This window comes from Primulina huaijiensis, unplaced genomic scaffold, assembly GCF_012295235.1.
Source record: "Primulina huaijiensis isolate GDHJ02 unplaced genomic scaffold, ASM1229523v2 scaffold37775, whole genome shotgun sequence".
NCBI classification, from domain to species: Eukaryota; Viridiplantae; Streptophyta; class Magnoliopsida; order Lamiales; family Gesneriaceae; genus Primulina; species Primulina huaijiensis.
Genome location: NW_027358831.1, coordinates 191337 through 210365, shown reverse-complemented (window position 1 = coordinate 210365; position 19029 = coordinate 191337). Strand labels below are relative to the sequence as shown.

Below are 19029 nucleotides of genomic sequence, written 5' to 3'. Positions count from 1 at the left end.
CTCTTAGTATAAAAATTAATATTTTTTCATGGATGACCCAAATAAGAGATCCGTCTCACAAATACGACCCGTAAGACCGTCTCACACAAATTTTTGCTAACTACAAATTATGCTAGTCAAATTGTACTGGACAAATATTTTTGACAAAAAAGTATTGAATTGAAAATGTTGGTAGTTTTTTTTGATTTAACCTACATAATTGTACATGCAATCAAATAACTTGAATATCGACACAACCAACAAGTCCATCAGAATTACTGGATACCATGATGAGAGACTTGATTCATTTATGTTCCGGGAAACCCCAAGATCTTTGCACCTAATTCCCACCATGTCCCCTCCAACACGCCTTGCTATGCTCACGCTTCTCTCCGCCTCCGCCACGCTCTATTTCATCTACAAATCCCGCCATCGCTACCGCCGTCTCCTCACGCGCCTCCTTAAAGGACCCTTCATCCAAATCTCTAGCCCCAGTTCCTCCGAAAGAGGTAAACTCTTTTTCCTCTCACAAACCAACACGTCAAAAACACTTGCGCGGCGCCTCCATGCGCTTTTGACCCTCAACGATCTTCCCTTTGATTTTGTTGATCCTAAAGACTACGAGCCTGAAGATTTGTGTAAAGAATCCTTGGTTGTAATCGTTGCTTCGACTTGGGAAGATGGTGGCCCTCCTCAAAATGGGAGCTTTTTGGTTAATTGGTTGACTGAGAGTGCTGATGATTTTCGGGTTGGGGCGCTTGTGCTGAAGGACTGCAAGTATGCGGTTTTTGGGGTGGGGAGTAGGAGTTATGTGGAGACATATAATGATGTGGCAAGGGGAGTTTCAGAAAAATTAAGAAAGCTTGGGGCGACTGAAATTGTGGAGTTAGGGGAGGGTGATACGGACGAGGGAGATTTGGATGAGGTGTTTGATGCTTGGAGTGATAAGGTTGTTGGCGTTTTGAAGGGTTTAGTTGGGGAGAATCGGGGGCATTTTGAAAATGGCGAAATCGGGAGCCAGATCGAAGGTGAAGTCGAGTTCAGTGATAGTGAAGAAGAAGAAGACGATCTTGAATCAGGGGTTGTTGATCTTGAGGATATTGCTGGTAAAGGGCCTTCCAGGAAGTCAAAGATCGGAACAATTGCTAATGGAAAAGTGAACGGAGAAGTTGTGAATGGGGAGAAAGAAATGGTGACTCCCGTGATAAGGGCAAGTTTGCAGAAGCAGGTAGGCCTTTCCAGAATAATGATGTCAATGATTGAAATATATCATTTGCTGTAACAATAATTGAAAAATATTGGTAATTTTGTGTTGTATTATGCTCCAACTCCATTATCGAGGCGAAAGTGATAGAGTAACAAGGATATAGCCTGGAATTTTCCTCTTTGTTGGATCAAGTAGTTTGTGATTTTTGGTATTATGTGGCTCATTATAAATATTGAACAAATTTTCCATCTTCATTGTGGATTTTTGTGAATTTCATTGAAATGGGAAGTTCTTTTGTCCTATTAATCTGCTAGATACAGTGATAACAATGCCACGCATGCTGCCACCTATTATAATCTTGATGGAGTATTTACTGATTCTTATACTTAACTACAGGCTACAACTTTACCTGGAGGGTGCTAGTTTTGATAGCCAATCATTAAGATTGTATTAAAACATAATTTTTGTATTGCTTATGTGTTCGATGGTTATATATCGAATTGGAAATTTGGCATGCTGTGTGGGATTTAAATATTGCTTGGAGAACCTGATTTTCTTTGTTATAAAACTAGAGCTACATCTCAATTATCACATACATAACTCTTCCAACTTATACCAATAACTTGGATGTGCACGCTATGGCTCCTGCAAGCATCAATTGAACGTAAATGATTCCTGGGGCTTCTGCAGTGTGGACTACATGTTATTTTAGAAGTGAGGCCTGCCTAGTTTGCTAATGTTGTTCGTAACATTTTCAATTAATCAATATCCATGGATTTTATCATTTTGTCTTGAATAATATTTCATGTTCATTTTTTCTAAGTGTCAGACACTGCATGCAGGGTTATAAAATAATTGGCTCTCATAGCGGCGTTAAACTTTGTAGATGGACCAAGTCTCAACTTAGAGGCCGTGGAGGTTGTTATAAGCATTCATTTTATGGAATCGAGTCTCACAGGTGTGGGTTTATTTCATATTTATTGTAATTATATAGTCTGGCATCGAAAATTTTAACAATCTATGGCATATTTTGCTTGTGTGCTCGTCTTTTAACCATATTTGTTCATGCTGAGTTATGCTTTATAACTGATTAATATGTATTGGGACAGTAACAAGTTTCAGTCTCTTCAGTTTTAGAAATGAAATTCGGGTCTTTTGAAAGCAATCATTTGTTCTTCACTTCTTTTTTTGGTATTTGAAGATTTTTTGTTTTTCTAAGCAAATATAGAAGTGAGATTGTTTGGGAGTTAAAAGGGCTTCTTGGCATAATTTGAAACATACTTTTGTTTCGATTGAGAGATTGTTCAAAGAGAGCTATTTATTGTCGAAATGAGTAAAAATGATTGTTAAATGAAAATTATAACTTAGCTAACAAAAATGATTAAATTATTCGTATTTACAATTGTTTATATTTTAACAATAAAACAAAAAAATAAAACCAACATTTAATTAAAAAAATTCGTGAAATTGTGATTTTAGTTACAATAATAAAGATAGAAAATTAAAATATTTATCGACTGGGAGACTTAATATTTGTGGTATTTTCTGAAAAATTATATCTGCATTGCATTTTTTAACTTTAACAGAGGTATTTGCATGTCTCTAGGTGCATGGAGGCAACACCAAGTTTGGCTTGTGCAAACAAATGTGTTTTTTGCTGGAGACATCACACGAATCCTGTAGGGAAAAGCTGGCGATGGAAGATGGATGATCCATTGGTAATTGTTGACACTGCTATTGATCTTCATACAAAAATGATACGACAAATGAAAGGGGTTCCAGGTATTATGAGACCTTGTGTTCTCTCTTTCTAATAAATAATATAAAATATATCTATACTAACTATAAATATATGAGTTGAATTGTGAATTTACTTGGTTACCCTTTCACTTACTTTGTTATCCTTTTACTCACTATTACTTCATTAATGTTTTATTTATTTATTTAGGTGACTTTTCAATTTTCTGATATAAAGATTGATATTGAAAATAAAAATAACTTTATTTCATTATTTTAGTTGAATCAACGACAAATATTACAAACACATTAATATGATATTTTATTTTATTTTTAATTTCATAAATTGTGATATTAATTAATGTCTTAATACACATATCAAATTTACACTTTTCTCCAAGTGTCATTGAAAACATGTCAGAAAATGTCATTTTTATGGTACTTTTCCAATGAAAATAGGAATTGAGACCATGTAGATTCTATATGCTCTTTTGCAAAATTTTTTTATATTTTATTAGTCGTATAATTTGATTAGTTTGATTTATTTCAACTAGACAGAGAAATTAATGATAAATTATGTCATTCTTTATGGTACTTTTCCAATGAAAACGGATATTGAGACCATGTAGATTATATATGCTCTTTTGCAAATTTTTTTATATTTTATATGTCGTATAATTTGATTAGTTTGATTTATTTCAACTAGACATAGAAATTAATTATAAATTATGTCATTCTTTATGGTTCTTTTCCAATGAAAATGGACATTGAGACCATGTAGATTCTATATGTTCTTTTGCAAATTTTTTTATATTTTATATGTCGTATAATTTGATTAGTTTGATTTATTTCAACGAGACAGAGAAATTAATGATAAATTATGTCATTTTTATGGTACTTTTCCAATAAAAATGGACATTGAGACCGTGTAGATTCTATATGCTCTTTTGTAAATTTTTCTTATATTTTATTTGTCGTATCATTTCATTAGTTTGATTTATTTTAACTAGACAGAGAAATTAATGATAAATTAAAAAGAACGAAAATTAATTTCTACTTTTGTTTTAAATTTATTAGATAATCCTTATAATTTTTTTAACATAATTCTTTTAATAATATGAATTATAGTGATAATTTATTTTCATTCGTTATCTATTTACAAATGATTCATTCTGATATAAAATTAACTATCTATAATATGTATTCTAAAAAAACAGAGAAAGTTAAACAAAATCCGCAAGGGGTTAAAAGTTAGCAAATCTATATATCTATAAATATATGAGTTTGATTTGTGAATTTTCTTAGTTACACTTTTACACCCCATTACTTAATTAATGTTTCATTTATTTATTTAGGTGAATATTTAATTTTCTGATTTAAAGATTGATATGGAAAATGAGAATAACTTTATTTTATTATTTTAGTTGAATTGACGAAAAATATTACAAATACATTAGTATGATACTTTTTTATATTTTTAATTTAATAAATTGTGATATTTAATTAATGTCTCAATATATATCTCAAGCTTATACTTTTCTACAAGTGTTATAAAAACCATGCGAGAATTTGTCATTTTTCTTATGGTTTTTTTCCAATGAAAATGGACATTGAGAGCATGCAGATTCTATATGCTCTTTTGCAAATTTTTCTAATATTTTATTTACAATATAATTTGATTATTTTGAATTATTTCAACTTTATTCATAGAAAAAGAAATTAATAAGAAATTAAAAAGAATGAAAATTACTTGATACTTTTGTATTAAATTTATCAGATAATCCTCATAATTTTTTTAATTAAAATAATCCTTATAATAAATATGAATTACAGTGCTAATTTATTATCATTGGTTAGAAATTAAAATTTTAATATATGATATTTATAAACTGAATGTTACGTATATGTGTTTTACTACACATATTTATTTGATTGATATTATTTTAAAATTTTATTTAACATAAAATTATTAATCATCAATATTAATTTTCAGATTATCCATTCTGATATAAACTAACTATGTATAATATCTATTCTAAAAAAGAAGAAAGTTAACAAAATTAGCAAGGAGTTAAAAGTTAGCAAAAATAAAATTGATATTTAACTTAATAACAAGTTTAGGGGTTTTATTTTAACAGCATTATGATAATTTAGTTAATTAAGAGAATTTTATTTGACAATCGCTATATGCACTTCATTTAAATATATTGGGATTTTCGTTTTAGTAATATTCACTATTCTATTAATTATTTTTTTATTTTTTTCCATTGTGAATAATATTTGGATGAAAAATATCTTTGTTAATTTCATAGAGCTGTCATTATGTTATAATCACGCGAATTAAAAAATGTTATATAAATAAATGGATATATTTGATTTATCGTCATCATGTATTTTTATTTATTGTGTTTTGATATATTTAGATTAATAAATACTCATAAACAATATGTTATTCAAACGATTTTAAAAATTATCTAAATCTCGTTATTATATTTTTCATTATTAGTCACCTACGTGCATCGCACGTAATCATTCCTAGTATATATATATTTATGACTTTCATATTAAACAAGTACATCTATGTGACATGTCTGTCACATTGGTCGCCAATTTAACAGGTTTCGGTGGTTCAATAGATCCCATTTGCATTGCATCAAATATTTTCTCTGTCTTACTAGACGTTGAGTTATATAATTCGTATAACCGTAGACTTTCATATTAAACAAGTACATTTATGTCTGTCACATTGTTCGCCAATTTAACAGGTTTCGGTGGTTCACTAGATCCCATTTGCATCTAATACTTTCTTTGTCTTACTAGACGTCGAGTTATATTGTGAAGATTTCATTGACGGGGTGAGCCTTTTAGCTAGCTGGCTATTTACTGAAAATTGACCACAGTAATCTATGTCTACAGGGGTTAAAGCAGAGCGTTTGTCTGAAGGTCTTTTGCCAAGACATTGTGCATTATCACTTGTCGGTGAACCAATCATGTATCCTGAGATTAATGCACTTGTTGATGAGCTTCACCGTCGGCGAATCTCGACTTTTCTGGTAACAAATGCACAGTTTCCTGAAAGGATTAAGATGTTAAAACCTATCACACAGGTAATCATTTTTCGTTATATTTGTGTTGCTGATCAGTATGTACCTAGCATTATTTTTTTTGAGGAGCATTAGATTTTGGAATGCAATGTTTAATGAGTTACTATTGCAGTTGTATGTCAGCGTAGATGCTGCAACAAAGGATAGCTTGAAGGCCATTGATAGACCACTTTTTGGTGACTTCTGGGAGCGATTTGTTGTGAGTATCTATTTTCTTGTGTTTTTTCGTAATAAACAAATTCAGTAATTGAAGTAAACGAAGGATAAGACACCTCTGTAACCAATCTTTAAAAAATGTAAGATTGTCACCTAATTTGAATACCAATTCTTTACACAAACAAGTTACATAATACCACCTAGATAATGTGGGTTTAATCCAATTAAAAAATGAACTAATGGACTTTCTTCGTTCGTTTTGTCTAGATGTGCCAAACGAATTAATGGGATCCCTTATTCTATGAAATTAGTGATCGAGCAACTTCAATCTTTCTTTCCATCTAGATGAATCTGAATAAGATGTTGACAATTATTGTCAGGATTCCCTGAAAGCTCTCAGAGAGAAGCAACAGCGAACTGTCTACCGCCTGACACTTGTGAAAGGATGGAACACTGAAGATGTAGATGCCTATTCTAGCCTCTTTGATCTTGGAAATCCTGATTTTATTGAGATCAAAGGCGTGACATATTGTGGATCGTAAGTCGTTTTCTTTCTATTCTTATGTCTTCTGCCTCATCCAAAACTTAATGAAAGATATTGTTTTGCATGATCATGGTATCTCTATCAAAGGTCAGCGACTTCAAAATTAACAATGGAGAATGTTCCTTGGCATTCTGATGTCAAGCAATTTTCGGAAGCATTGGCCCAAAAAAGCAATGGTGCATATGAAGTTGCTTGTGAGCACGAGCATTCATGTTGTGTTCTTTTGGGCAAAGTCAGCAAATTTAAGGTTGACGGTGAATGGTTCACATGGATCGATTATGACAAGTTCCACGACCTGGTTTGTGATGTTTCTTGTTTTTCTGCATGCTCGAAAAGGGCTTTGTATAGTTAGTATTCGTTAATTGATTACTGAAAATTTATCATCTTGAACTGAAGGTGGCTTGTGGAGAACCTTTTACCAGCGAAGATTACATGTCCTGTACACCAAGTTGGGCGGTCTATGGAGCTGAAGAAGGAGGTTTCGATCCAGACCAATCGCGATTTAAGAAAGAGCGGCATCACAAATCCGCTGCTGAGAAGTTAGTGTAGAGATGAGGTTCTTGAGTTCTGCATATTGAATGGCTCAAATGACCAACAGTTTTGTATTCTGTTATGTGGGTTACGTAATCGTGGTGGTGAGAATTCTTAGAACGAAAAGTAAGAAAGGGATTGTAATTTATGTTTCATCCACTTGCAAATATGATTTAGCAAAACAGCAGTCGATGATCGTACCAATCATCACAACCCTGCTTTTATATGATACCATTTATTTTTTGAGATGATGTCATAAATACATATGGCTGTGGACTGTATACCTGCAACTTAGTCCGGAAGTTGGAAAGAGAGAGAAGCAGGATTTTAATTATTTCCCATTTCTACTCACATTTGGAAAGAAAATTTTGCTTTAAATTTATGACACATTTTCTTCTTTTGCTTCCGTTAAAATCTCCCACACAACCAAAGTTATAAATTTTCTTTCACTTCCCTTCTTTTCCTTCCAAATCCCAACTTCGAAACTAAACGATTATAAACACACAAGAAAAAAGATATATAAAGTCCCATTTTTAAGATGGACAAAAATAAACAATTACTTGAATACTTGAGCAGAAAACATAAAACAAATTCAAGTTGAACTGTCAGTAATTGTTATCATCGCTAAGGTTAAACAACAACTCACAAAAATATTGTGCTCCTTAATTTAACACCAAAAAAATTAAAAGCAGACCAGCATGAAAAAGAAAAATCAAATAAATTCAGCTGCTCTTTTAGGCTTACTTTTTCTCTTAGCTCTGCTCTTCTTCAATGGTGGCTCCTCCTGCTGCTGCTGCTCTTTCTTCAATTTTGATGACGGCCCTTCATCTTCTTCTACTTTTTCTTCAACGTCTTTGGGATTCTTGGAATCGGTACAGCCTCCAACTTCTTTAATTTGTATTGGTTTTTCTTCATGTTTAATCTCCTCTGGGATTTTACGGGGCCTCCCTCTTTTCCTGGGAGTTGTCTGTGGTTCTGCTTCTGTTATTGATATCGCCACCTCTTTTATCTTCTTCACAGCCTTCTTCTTTCCCATCAATAATCACAAAATCATACTTGACAAGTACAAATTAGATTAAAAAAATTCCAACAAACAATCAGAAAAAAGGGAATAAATTCTTCACCACTCCAATAAGGAAATTATGGTCAAGCAAATCCAAGCTCTATTGATCAAGGGTATAAATCACAATCTCAACTGAGTTTATATTAACATACATATATGATATGTCCTGATATAACTGAGGTTTATCCAAAAATCATTTTACTATTTATGAATAATCAATAAAAGTAAAAGGGGAAGAGAAGTGTGGGGAGAAAGATGAGTTGCTCAGAACTTCTTGACAGAAAAGAAAAAAAAAAAAAGTGGTGGGGTGTGAGAAGGAGCGATAACAGTGATGGAAAAAAATAAGTGAGACAAAGTAGTGGCTAAGGCTGTCTTGCTGACTTCGGATAATACAGAGATGCGTATTTTATACAATTAACCCGTAGAATCCAGAAAGTGCATGGATGGGATTATGGGAAGGCTATCTTACATTATATTTTATCCTCATGTTTGATTTTTCCATGAAAATTTTTCAAAAATAACTTTCATCAAACTAACTTTTTAAAAAATAAAGTTTTTCCCATTTATGATAGTGTATCCAAATGCACTCGAGAGTGATTGTTAATTTTTCAAAAAAAAATCGATCAAGATTATTTTGCAAACTATCTCATTTCCGGTCTTTTATCTCAAAATGTTTGAGATAGAATAACACACACACACACGCACACACTAATTGTAATTCAACATAACGGAATTTACATATCACTTTCTTTCGATCTAAAATACCCGGACAGCATTTAACGTTTCTCGTTTTTATTCATGCCAAAGATTATTTTATTTTACTATTATACATTGATTTGCTAACATAATAAATTATCACAGAAAAATATCACATTAATACAGTCCAAACATAAGAGAATTTTTTTAATTCAATAATAGACTTTATTGGAAAGATTCTCGAGCATTGTCCAGATAAAAAATTTCAGCGTTGCATATCAACAATAAGTTAATTAGTGTCATTGAGCATGCGAGTACATTTTTTTTCAAAGAAAAAACTGCACAAATCATATGGCGTTGATTTTATGAGCCTACTTTTTTTAAGCAAATTGTGTGAAAATTGTTTTTCACCATATTTTGGACACTTGGCGATGTTAGTAAGCAGCTGATTATGTAGAAATAAATAGACATTTTTCGTGTCAAACAAATATCATAAAACATTCATCAATTTTTTTTTTAAAAAAAATTAGTAGATTTGAAATTTCTTGGGCAATGGTAAGTGATGGGGTACTCAACAAAAAAATGTCGTATCACTCACAAAATTACTCTCCTTTATCATCCTCAAACTAGCAAAGAGAAAGCAAATAAGTTTCAGTAAACTATTAATTCAATGGAAAAGATGGATATCTAAGACATGTTGGTTGCTTTTAAAACATCATTAAGCATGTCTTCTTACATATCATTTTATGGAACACAAAATTTTTATTCACTCGTGGAATTGAAATATAAACTTTAATGTAATAAATTAAGCAAATTGTAACTCGATGAACTTTGAAAAACTAAAAAATGATACATGTGAGAATTCGAATATCTATAAAACAAAATTTAAATCATTTTATTATAAACAACTTTTATAAAAACATTTGAGATTGGTCAAAAAAATTTACATTATAATCATAGACTTCACATATTTAATGGAAAATTATGATCGAGAAGAATATGCTCATATTTTATAAAAACATATGCCTTTATGGAAGTTCGGACATTGAAACACCTAAATGTGGTGATGGTTTAAATTAAATGTATAAAAGCTTGTACTTTTTCTCTAACATTCAATTCATTCCCGTTTTCATTATCAATTCTTTTCGATGGTATTTGATTTGTTTATACATATTTCAAAGAGAGTTTATTGCCATTTTATTAATAATTAATTTCACGCAATACTTATACCAATTTTTTTTAAAAAAATATACAAATTCTTTTAAAAATGGATTAAATATACTCAATAGCTTTAGTTTATATTTATATTTGCGTGGATAAAAAAATTTGTTAAACTACATCAGATTCCATCTTATTAGTAATTCAATATAAGTTAATTAATTTTCAAAATTACCTCACATGTTTGAGGTTAAAACTTATCTGCCAAGGTTATTACGTTTTGAAGGTCACTTAACGATGAATTATGTAGTTTATTTGTCATAAATTTCAGGAATGCAATTTTTACCACGGAATTATTATATTTCTGTGTTGGTTCTTCGTTGCAACATTTGGCCGATTCACAGAATTTTATGAACAATTCTATAAATATTCATGTATAAGATTTCAGACAGTCCACCACAATATCACTTTTAAGATGTCTTATCAGATGCAATGCTTGTCAACTTAAAAATATAAAAATTCTACCAAGAGACATCCTATATCCTGTATTAATGGTTATAACCAGAGAAGCAATAAACCTGGGAAAATATAAAGCAAAATGTGATGTTGTCCTGGCCTGTGGACAATGCAAGCGTAAACACCTACTTACCCTACGCTCCCTCAAAAGCTAATAAATTTTCAACAGTATGAGTTCAGACAAGGCTGAAACAAAATTTATGTATTACTATCATGGGGAGCTTAGCTTCAAAGTCGAAAAAAGAAAAGAAAAGAAAAGAAAAGAAAAGAAAGAAAGTCGAACAATAATGGAAATGAAGCATTTCTTCATGAAACAAGAATCATTGATCAGATAATTGTAGTCTGTTTTTTAGATCGTCATCATACATCCGAAATCGGCTATCCTCAACTCAATGGCTCTGGAAGTTCCACAAATAAACAAAATTGAAGATAGAAAAACTCTAAGATTTGACAGGGTAAAACAGCATGAAAAAATTATGAGTGAAATAGGCTCAGAAGGATCCATTGGTTTCTATAATCAGAGGGAAAATTACCCTTCAGAAAATAGGTAGTTTTAAATCATCATAGCCTCACTCAGCCACCTCCACAGATTGATGACTTTAGTACCCGAATTAAATATATCAAGAAAATCACTAAAACTACAACAAACATGAATAGGGAAATATTTCCCAGACAATTTTTTTGTTTTATCATGTGTTTCGAATCAGATAGAACTTGATGCTTTGCTCAGAACTCGGATAAACAATCATGAACAAATTTCATACGTCCAGACATAATTAAAGTAGTTCATCACTGCAGAACGAAAGAATAATAAAAGAGTAAGTGATCATAAAATCTCATCTTTGAAATTGAATTTCATCAATCCAAACATAGCCTCAGAGAAATCCCCAGAGAGGAATTAGGCAGACAATCAACACAGCATCAGATTCTGACCGCCCGTCTGCTTTTCTCATCATTGAGTATTGCTCGAATTCATAGGATTATCTACAACACTCAAGTGTGATAAAATCAACTCGGATTAAGATGAATAATGCCAGTTTAGATATTAGAGCGCTTCGAAATAAAAAAAAATTTTCGAGGCACGTTCGGATTAGATTGTGAGCAATTAACAATTAATGAATGAAAATGAGATTTGGAATCAAAATTCAACAACACAGTATTTGACACACTATCCATTAAAACATATAAAAGAAACGTTTTTTAAAATCAAAAGAACACAATCCAAACAAAAAGATTAAAACTTTCGCAGAGTGACAGCTCAAGGCATCAGATAATAAGCGGAGTTATGTCAACACTATCTTTCAGTGTGTAGGATAAGAAATCTTACATCATTTGCCTTCCAATCCAACAAAAAATTAAAATAAAAATAAATTGATTCACATTAAATTAATACAAACTAGTATCAGAACAAACTCAATCACGGAAAACCCATCCAAATAATCAAAAAGGCGACTCAAATTCACAAATAAATCGAAGAAAACGGTACAAAAAGCATTCACTCCTCGTGGAAATTTACCTTTCAACCCAAAAGAAAATCTTTTTGGCGCAGTAAAATGAATAAATATTACAGCTAAAAACGAAGAGATTTAGGAAGGTCCATTTGACACCATGGCAATGCAAACAGAGTGCATGCAATGGGCTGGTAAGCCATCCGATTTGAGTTTATGCATCAGTTATATCTCCAAGCAGACATCGATTTCATGTACAAGGAGAGGGTAAACCAGATGCAATCTAGATTCTAGATCTAAAATTAAATAAAAATTTCTTAGAAGTACATAATACGGGGAGAAAGGGAATCAACTGCAGAGAAGATGGAAGGCTGCAGGTTGGAAGCGAAGGGCATCGGTAGGCGATTTATAGGGTTGTTTAAATAGCCATTTGGAAAATTAGGGTTTGGGCCATCTACCCTATTTTTGGAAGGTAATTTACCCTTCTTTTAATCTTTGGACTCTGGAATTAAAAGTTAAATTGAATGGGCTTTCTATCTAAATACAGCCCATCAGTTTGCGGGAGAGTGTTGTACAGAGAATTTAGGGTTTAGGCCTGCTTATATATATATATATATACATACACGCTTTTATACTATTTTATTAAGTGTGAGGACATGATAATAATTACCTAGAGAAGACACCAACTTTTTTCCAATTTTACCCTTGTATGATATTAATATTACACTTTTTTGTTTTAATTTCAACAAACACTTTTATTTTTATTTATTTTTATTTCAACAATTCAAATATCAATTTAGTCTCTCCATAATTTGTTAAATTTCACTTTAATCCATCGATAATAATAAAAAAGATTGTACACACACGCATCGCTTGTGCATAGTAACTAGTAGTAGTAAAAATGCACACGCGTTACATGTATTATTTTTTTTTTAATTTGATCAAATAATACTAAAAAATTAACACGAAATTATTTTCAATTTAGAAGAGTTGTTCGATTTAAAAAAGAAGTTTGTTTATATTTTTTTCTATGTAAAATATGGAGTGACTTGATTAAGTTTTTAGTATGGTAATTATGAAATTAAATATTTTGGTGTATTCTAGGTAGTTACTCTAAGGGTCTCACACTTAATAAGATATCATAGATATATACTCAATCTGTGAAAGTTTGCCAATGAAACAAAGCAAAAATTCGAGGAATTCTTAGTATTTTGATCGTTATTCGTCTTCGCCCGCCTAAAAAAATTACTGATTATTGTAATCTGATGAAATCAAAGTTCACTAGGGTAAAGTGGGCGAAATTGAGCAGCAAATTGGACCGAAAGATGAAGTAAAATGCATGACTAAAATAAATTTGATAATAAAATTAACACAGAAGATAGAAAGAAAGCACTCGATCAACGACAATGAAATAAAAACTTATCAAATACATTATTTCCACCATAAATACAATTATTAAATACCATAAAATATATACGAAAAGTTCTCTAGAATTTCGTTGGTTATTCTATATGGACTTGACGACTTCCAATTTCATATCTCATATTTTGCTCCGCTCTTTCTTAAGCTTGTATATGTGATATAAAAAAAATAAAATATAAAAGAAAAAAAAAATCAACCCTTAAAATCCTAGATTTTCGTTCAAATTTTTAACAAATATGAAACTTCGATCGCCAATTTATCGAAGGACTTGGTTTGAACAATTAAGTATTAAATGTAATCGAACTTCCAATTATGTTGCGGAAAATATTAGCAGCTTTACATAAAGAACCAATGAGTTCTCAAATGAAGAATTTGTAATGAATATAACTGATTTTGGTGCAGTGGGAGGTATAAACAAATACGTGTTTATGGTTTTTTTCCTCCATCTCACATATTATCAGTGAAGATCTAATTATTTTTGATACCCCATGGATGAGCCCATCGAGATCCGGCCCAAACTCCCGGCCCATATCTAGGGCCCACAGGTGAAGGGCCCATGACGAGCCCAGGCATCCCCCTATAAATACCAGGTTTGAGCGTTCAGTTGAATTATTCACTATATTGTTTTCAGCAGCGCCCTTAGCTGCTCCCCCCATATATCCTTAGTCTCTGACTTGAGCGTCGGAGGGGCTACGCCAGGACACCCTCCTGGCCCCCTTCTAACGGTCTTATTCTTGATTTCAGGCTCAGGGTGATCTTAAAGCCCACGTCTGAACTAGTGACGCTCGTTGGGATCGGACACGAAATTTCCCGTGAGTATCCCTTGGCGCCGTCTGTGGGAATACTTGAGTTGAGACGTAGAGATGGTAGGCAGGAAAGGAAGTAGAAGGGCTACCTCAGCATCATCGCGTCCTCAGAGGGGACCCGAACAGTCTCATGTTGAGACAAGACATGAACAACCGCGTCTTGAGACGAGACATGAACAACCTCGTCAAGAGACAAGAACCGAGCAGCCCCTTCACGAGACAAGGGTCGAGCAAACCCGTCCCAATGAGAACGTGGGGAACTTGACCCTAGAGCAGTTGGGCCAATTTATTACCCGGACAGTGGATGAGGCCATGAAAAGAAATCAAGAGTCTGTGTTTGTAGAGGAGCAGGCCGCCCGTCAGGAACGTGAGGAAAATGTTGAAATCCACCAGAGCAGGGTGGAGGAGACGCAACCCCTCCCAACTGGGGAGATTAGTGAGATGGGGGAGATGTGGAAGGAGATACGGAGGTTGAGGGAGCAGGTAGGAAGCAGAGCGCCGGTACCCAAGAGAGGAAGCCCTTTTTCACTAGCCATCTTGGAGGAAGGGCTTCCTCTGAATTTCCGACAATCTAACATTGGTGAGTATGACGGACATACTGACCCTGAGGAACACTTGGGGAGATTTGAAAATGCGGCTTTGTTGCACCAATATTCAGATGGAGTTAGGTGCAGGGTGTTTCTGGGCACGTTGGTGAGGTCAGCCCAGCAGTGGTTTAACACCCTGCAGCCCAACTCCATACGTTCTTTTGAGGACTTTTCAGCTGCATTCTTGCACCGATTTGCTAGCAGTAAGAGGCACCAAAAAAATTATTTGAGCCTGTTCGTGATGAAACAACAGGAGTCTGAGACTTTGCGAGAATTTGTCCAGCGTTTTAACAATGCAGCGCTGGAGATACCATCAGCTACCCCGGACATCATGATAAGTGCCTTCACCCAAGGCTTGAGAGGAGGGGAGTTTTTTAAATCACTGGTCAAGAAACCTCCGTCGACCTATGATGACTTGCTGGCTCGGGCGGAAAAGTATGTAAATCTAGAGGATGCCCAACGGTATAGAAGGATGGAGCAGCGGCCCGGGGGAAGTAGGATGGAGGGGGGAGAGAGAGGAGGTAGGAAGAGAGGTTCAGGGGAGAAGGAGGAGGACAGAAATAGAAGTAGAGGACAATTCTCATCACATGTTCCTCTAAACAGGAATCGCGATAAGGTAATGGAGGTGAGGGAGCCAGAGGGAAGGTGGGAGAAGTCGCAGAGAGCGGAGGGCGGTGTTAGGATGCCTCCGGCGGACAAACGAGAGGCATCCTCATCCGGGGACCGACCGAAGCCTCGCCCATCTCCTAGGCGAGGTCGAGGTCCTCCTTGGATCAACCAGAGGGTCGGAGAGCCGAGAAGAGAAGGGCGGGGTCAAGATGTTCCTCGGGAACCTGTCGAGCCGAGGAGGAGAGCAGATGAAGATAACCACCCCACGAGAGGAATGATTCACATGATCTCGGGGGGTGCTACTGATGGAGACTCTGGGCGAGCTCGGAAAGCACACGGGAGGAGGATGGAGAATTTTGAGATATCCAGGGGTGCAGACTTACCCCAAGATCCTGTCATCAGTTTTGGGCCGGAAGACCTCCGAGGCGTTGTGGCTCCACATAACGATGCCTTGGTGGTGACAGCAACCGTTGCCAATTACGATGTGGCACGAATCTTTATTGATAATGGAAGCTCAGTGAATATCTTGTTCAAGAGCACTCTGGATCAGATGAAGGTGGAGGGATTTGAGTTCGAGCCGATCTCCACTCCTCTATATGGGTTTGCAGGACATGCCATCCCACCGTTGGGTCAGATTGTCCTTCCTCTATCTTTGGGACATGAGCCTCGGCGGGTAACGAAGATGACAACATTTACTGTGGTGGACACCCCATCCGCTTATAATGGAATTCTGGGGCGACCAGCCCTAAAGGATTTCAGAGCTGTAGCGTCCACGTATCATCAGAAGTTGAAGTTTCCTGTAGGGAAGGAGGTTGGAGTCTTATGCGGGGACCAGAGGGTCGCGCGTCGGTGTTACGAGGGGATAGTGAAAGAAGAGGGGAAGAGGGCGCGTGTGGAGGTCAATATGATCAGAAGGGGGCGAAGCGGGTTGCCCATAGTAGTGAGGGAGGTTCATGAGGTGATGGATGAGAAGCCGGAGATCGTGGCATTGGGGCCCGATAAGAAGACGCTAAGGATAGCCCCTGACCTTGACCCAGAGATCAGGGATGAACTCATTACTTGTTTACATGCTAATCTCAGCGGGTTCGCTTGGTCAGCCCAAGAGCTCACAGGGACGAGCCCCGATGTAGCAGAACACCGATTAAACATTTTACCAAATTCTCGTCCCGTGAAGCAGAAGAAAAGACATTTCGGGCCCGAGAAAGATATAGTTATAAAAAAGGAGGTGGGAGAGTTGCTCAATGCTGGGCACATTCGAGAGGTACAGTTTCCTACTTGGCTCTCGAATGTCGTTCTTGTTCCGAAGAGTTCAGGGAAGTGGAGGATGTGTGTGGACTTCAGAGATCTCAACAAGGCATGTCCTAAAGATTGTTATCCTTTGCCTCGGATAGATCAATTGGTGGACTCCACAGCTGGACATCAGTATTTGTGCATGTTGGACGCTTATCAAGGGTACCATCAGATTCCCTTGGCTGTGGAGGATCAAGATAAAGTGAGTTTCATCACCTCTGAAGGAACTTTCTGTTACGTGGTCATGCCCTTCGGACTCAAAAATGCCGGAGCCACGTATCAGCGATTGATGGATAGAGTATTTTCTGAGCAGGTGGGAAGGAATGTCGAAGTGTATGTGGACGACATCATGGTAAAATCAAAAGACTCAGCCCAGCTCATACCAGATTTGGTGGAAACCTTTGCCACCCTCAGATCCTACGGGCTGAAGCTGAATCCTCAAAAGTGTATCTTCGGGGTGAGGAGTGGAAAGTTTTTGGGTTATATGGTGACAGAGAGAGGGATTGAGGCTAACCCCGAGAAGGTTCGAGCTATCCAAGACATGGTTTCTCCCCGAGGACCGAATGATGTGCAGAAGTTGACGGGGAGGATCGCAGCGTTGGCGAGGTTTATCTCGAGGTCTGCTCACAGAAGCTTACCGTTCTTCCGGACTTTGCGGAAGGCGAAAAAATTTGAATGGGGTCCGGATTGTGAGAAGGCTTTCACAGAATTGAAGGAATATCTTGCCGAGCTTCCTGTCCTGGCCAAGCCGGCAGCTGGTGAGCCTTTGTGGGTATATTTATCTGCCACTGAAGGAGCTGTGAGTTCGGTCCTTGTCAAGCTAGATGGATCCGTTCAACAGCCGGTTTACTATGTTTCGCATGCACTCAAAGGGGCAGAGATCAGATACTCAGGGTTGGAAAAATTGGCTTTGGCTTTGGTGATGACAGCAAGACGTTTGAGGCCATATTTCCTATCTCATCCAATTGTGGTACTCACCAATAGTCCATTGGGGAAGATCTTAACTCATTCAGATATGTCTGGTCGTTTGGTCAAGTGGACTACTGAACTGGGAGAGTATGACATCCAGTATGAGCCGAGAACAGCTATTAAAGCCCAAGCCTTAGCCGATTTTCTGGCTGAGACCGTGCATCAAGAAAATGAGGACCCTTGGAAAGTATACGTGGATGGTTCATCTTCGAAGGAGGGAAGTGGGGTGGGAGTGGTACTGATTTCACCGGCTGGGGAGGAGGTGAAGTTAGCGGTAAGGTTGGACTTTCGAGCATCCAACAATGAGGCAGAATATGAAGCTGTATTGGCAGGACTTCGAGCAGCCAGAAACGTGGGAGCTACCCGGGTACTTATTTTTTCTGACTCACAGCTGGTAGCACAACAGATGAAGGGAACGTATGATGTGAAAGATGAAAAACTTATTGAGTATGCTCAAGAAGTGGACAGAGTCAGAGAAAAATTTGCAGAGATTACATTTGAACAGATTCCCAGGAAAGAAAATGAAAAGGCGGACACTCTAGCCAAAATGGCTGGAACACTGGGAAGTTGGAAGACTAGAGATGTGGTATTCCAAGTTGAACTCACACCTCACACGAGTTCACCCGCATTTGAACAGGGGGAGGAGGATTGGAGGACTGGCATAATTGATTACCTGAAAGAGGGAAAGCTTCCTGATAACCCTCGCGAAGCTCGTAAGTTGAAGACAAAATGTTCGCGTTATGTGATGATCGGAGAAGTGTTGTATAGAACGTCTTTCGCAGGGCCGCTTCTTCGATGCTTGAGTTATCAAGAGGCTGATTATGTACTCCGAGAAGTTCATGAGGGGTGCTGTGGAAATCACTTGGGGGCTTATGCGTTGGCAAGGAAGGTGTTGCTAGCCGGTTATTCTTGGCCCTCAGTGCTGCATGATGCTCAAGAGATAGTGATGTCTTGTGATAGTTGTCAACGTCATGCCCGGTTGCATCACCGGCCGACCGCGATGATGAAGGCTATCACGGCCGCTTGTCCTTTTGACCAGTGGGGAATGGATATTGTGGGGCCTTTTCCTATAGCTCCTGCTCAGAAAAAGTTCTTATTGGTGGCAGTTGACTATTTCTCGAAATGGGTGGAAGCAGAGCCGTTGGCAAGAATCACTGAGAGTGACGTTCTGAAATTCTTATGGAAGAATATAGTGTGCAGATATGGG

General features: G+C 36.2%; 1 protein-coding gene, 1 long non-coding RNA gene and 3 other non-coding genes across 6 annotated transcripts; 1 reads left to right on the top strand and 4 right to left on the bottom strand.

The window, feature by feature from the left end:
* The first annotated feature begins 228 nt into the window (after positions 1 to 228).
* On the top strand, positions 229 to 8408 carry LOC140968729 (S-adenosyl-L-methionine-dependent tRNA 4-demethylwyosine synthase-like). The gene is made up of 8 exons (XM_073429806.1): positions 229 to 1207; positions 2029 to 2144; positions 2793 to 2968; positions 5840 to 6030; positions 6140 to 6226; positions 6564 to 6721; positions 6815 to 7025; positions 7124 to 8408. The coding sequence occupies exons 1-8, from the start codon at positions 290 to 292 to the stop codon at positions 7274 to 7276; spliced, it is 2010 nt and encodes a 669-aa protein (XP_073285907.1). The 5' UTR covers positions 229 to 289; the 3' UTR covers positions 7277 to 8408.
* Positions 8409 to 10941: 2533 nt separating this feature from the next.
* On the bottom strand, positions 10942 to 12609 carry LOC140968671 (uncharacterized). 2 transcript variants are annotated; one of them, XR_012173818.1, is made up of 2 exons: positions 12208 to 12609; positions 10942 to 11683 (listed from the first exon to the last, which is right to left on the bottom strand). It is a non-coding gene; the product is annotated as an uncharacterized lncRNA (long non-coding RNA). The 2 variants fall into 2 exon arrangements; XR_012173819.1 differs by having other exon boundaries at positions 10942 to 11675.
* LOC140968835 (small nucleolar RNA Z155) lies at positions 11013 to 11086 on the bottom strand. Its single transcript, XR_012173840.1, has one exon. It is a non-coding gene; the product is annotated as a small nucleolar RNA Z155 (small nucleolar RNA).
* On the bottom strand, positions 11175 to 11265 carry LOC140968833 (small nucleolar RNA R41). Its single transcript, XR_012173838.1, has one exon. It is a non-coding gene; the product is annotated as a small nucleolar RNA R41 (small nucleolar RNA).
* Positions 11951 to 12031, bottom strand: LOC140968834 (small nucleolar RNA R16). Its single transcript, XR_012173839.1, has one exon. It is a non-coding gene; the product is annotated as a small nucleolar RNA R16 (small nucleolar RNA).
* Positions 12610 to 19029: the final 6420 nt, after the last annotated feature.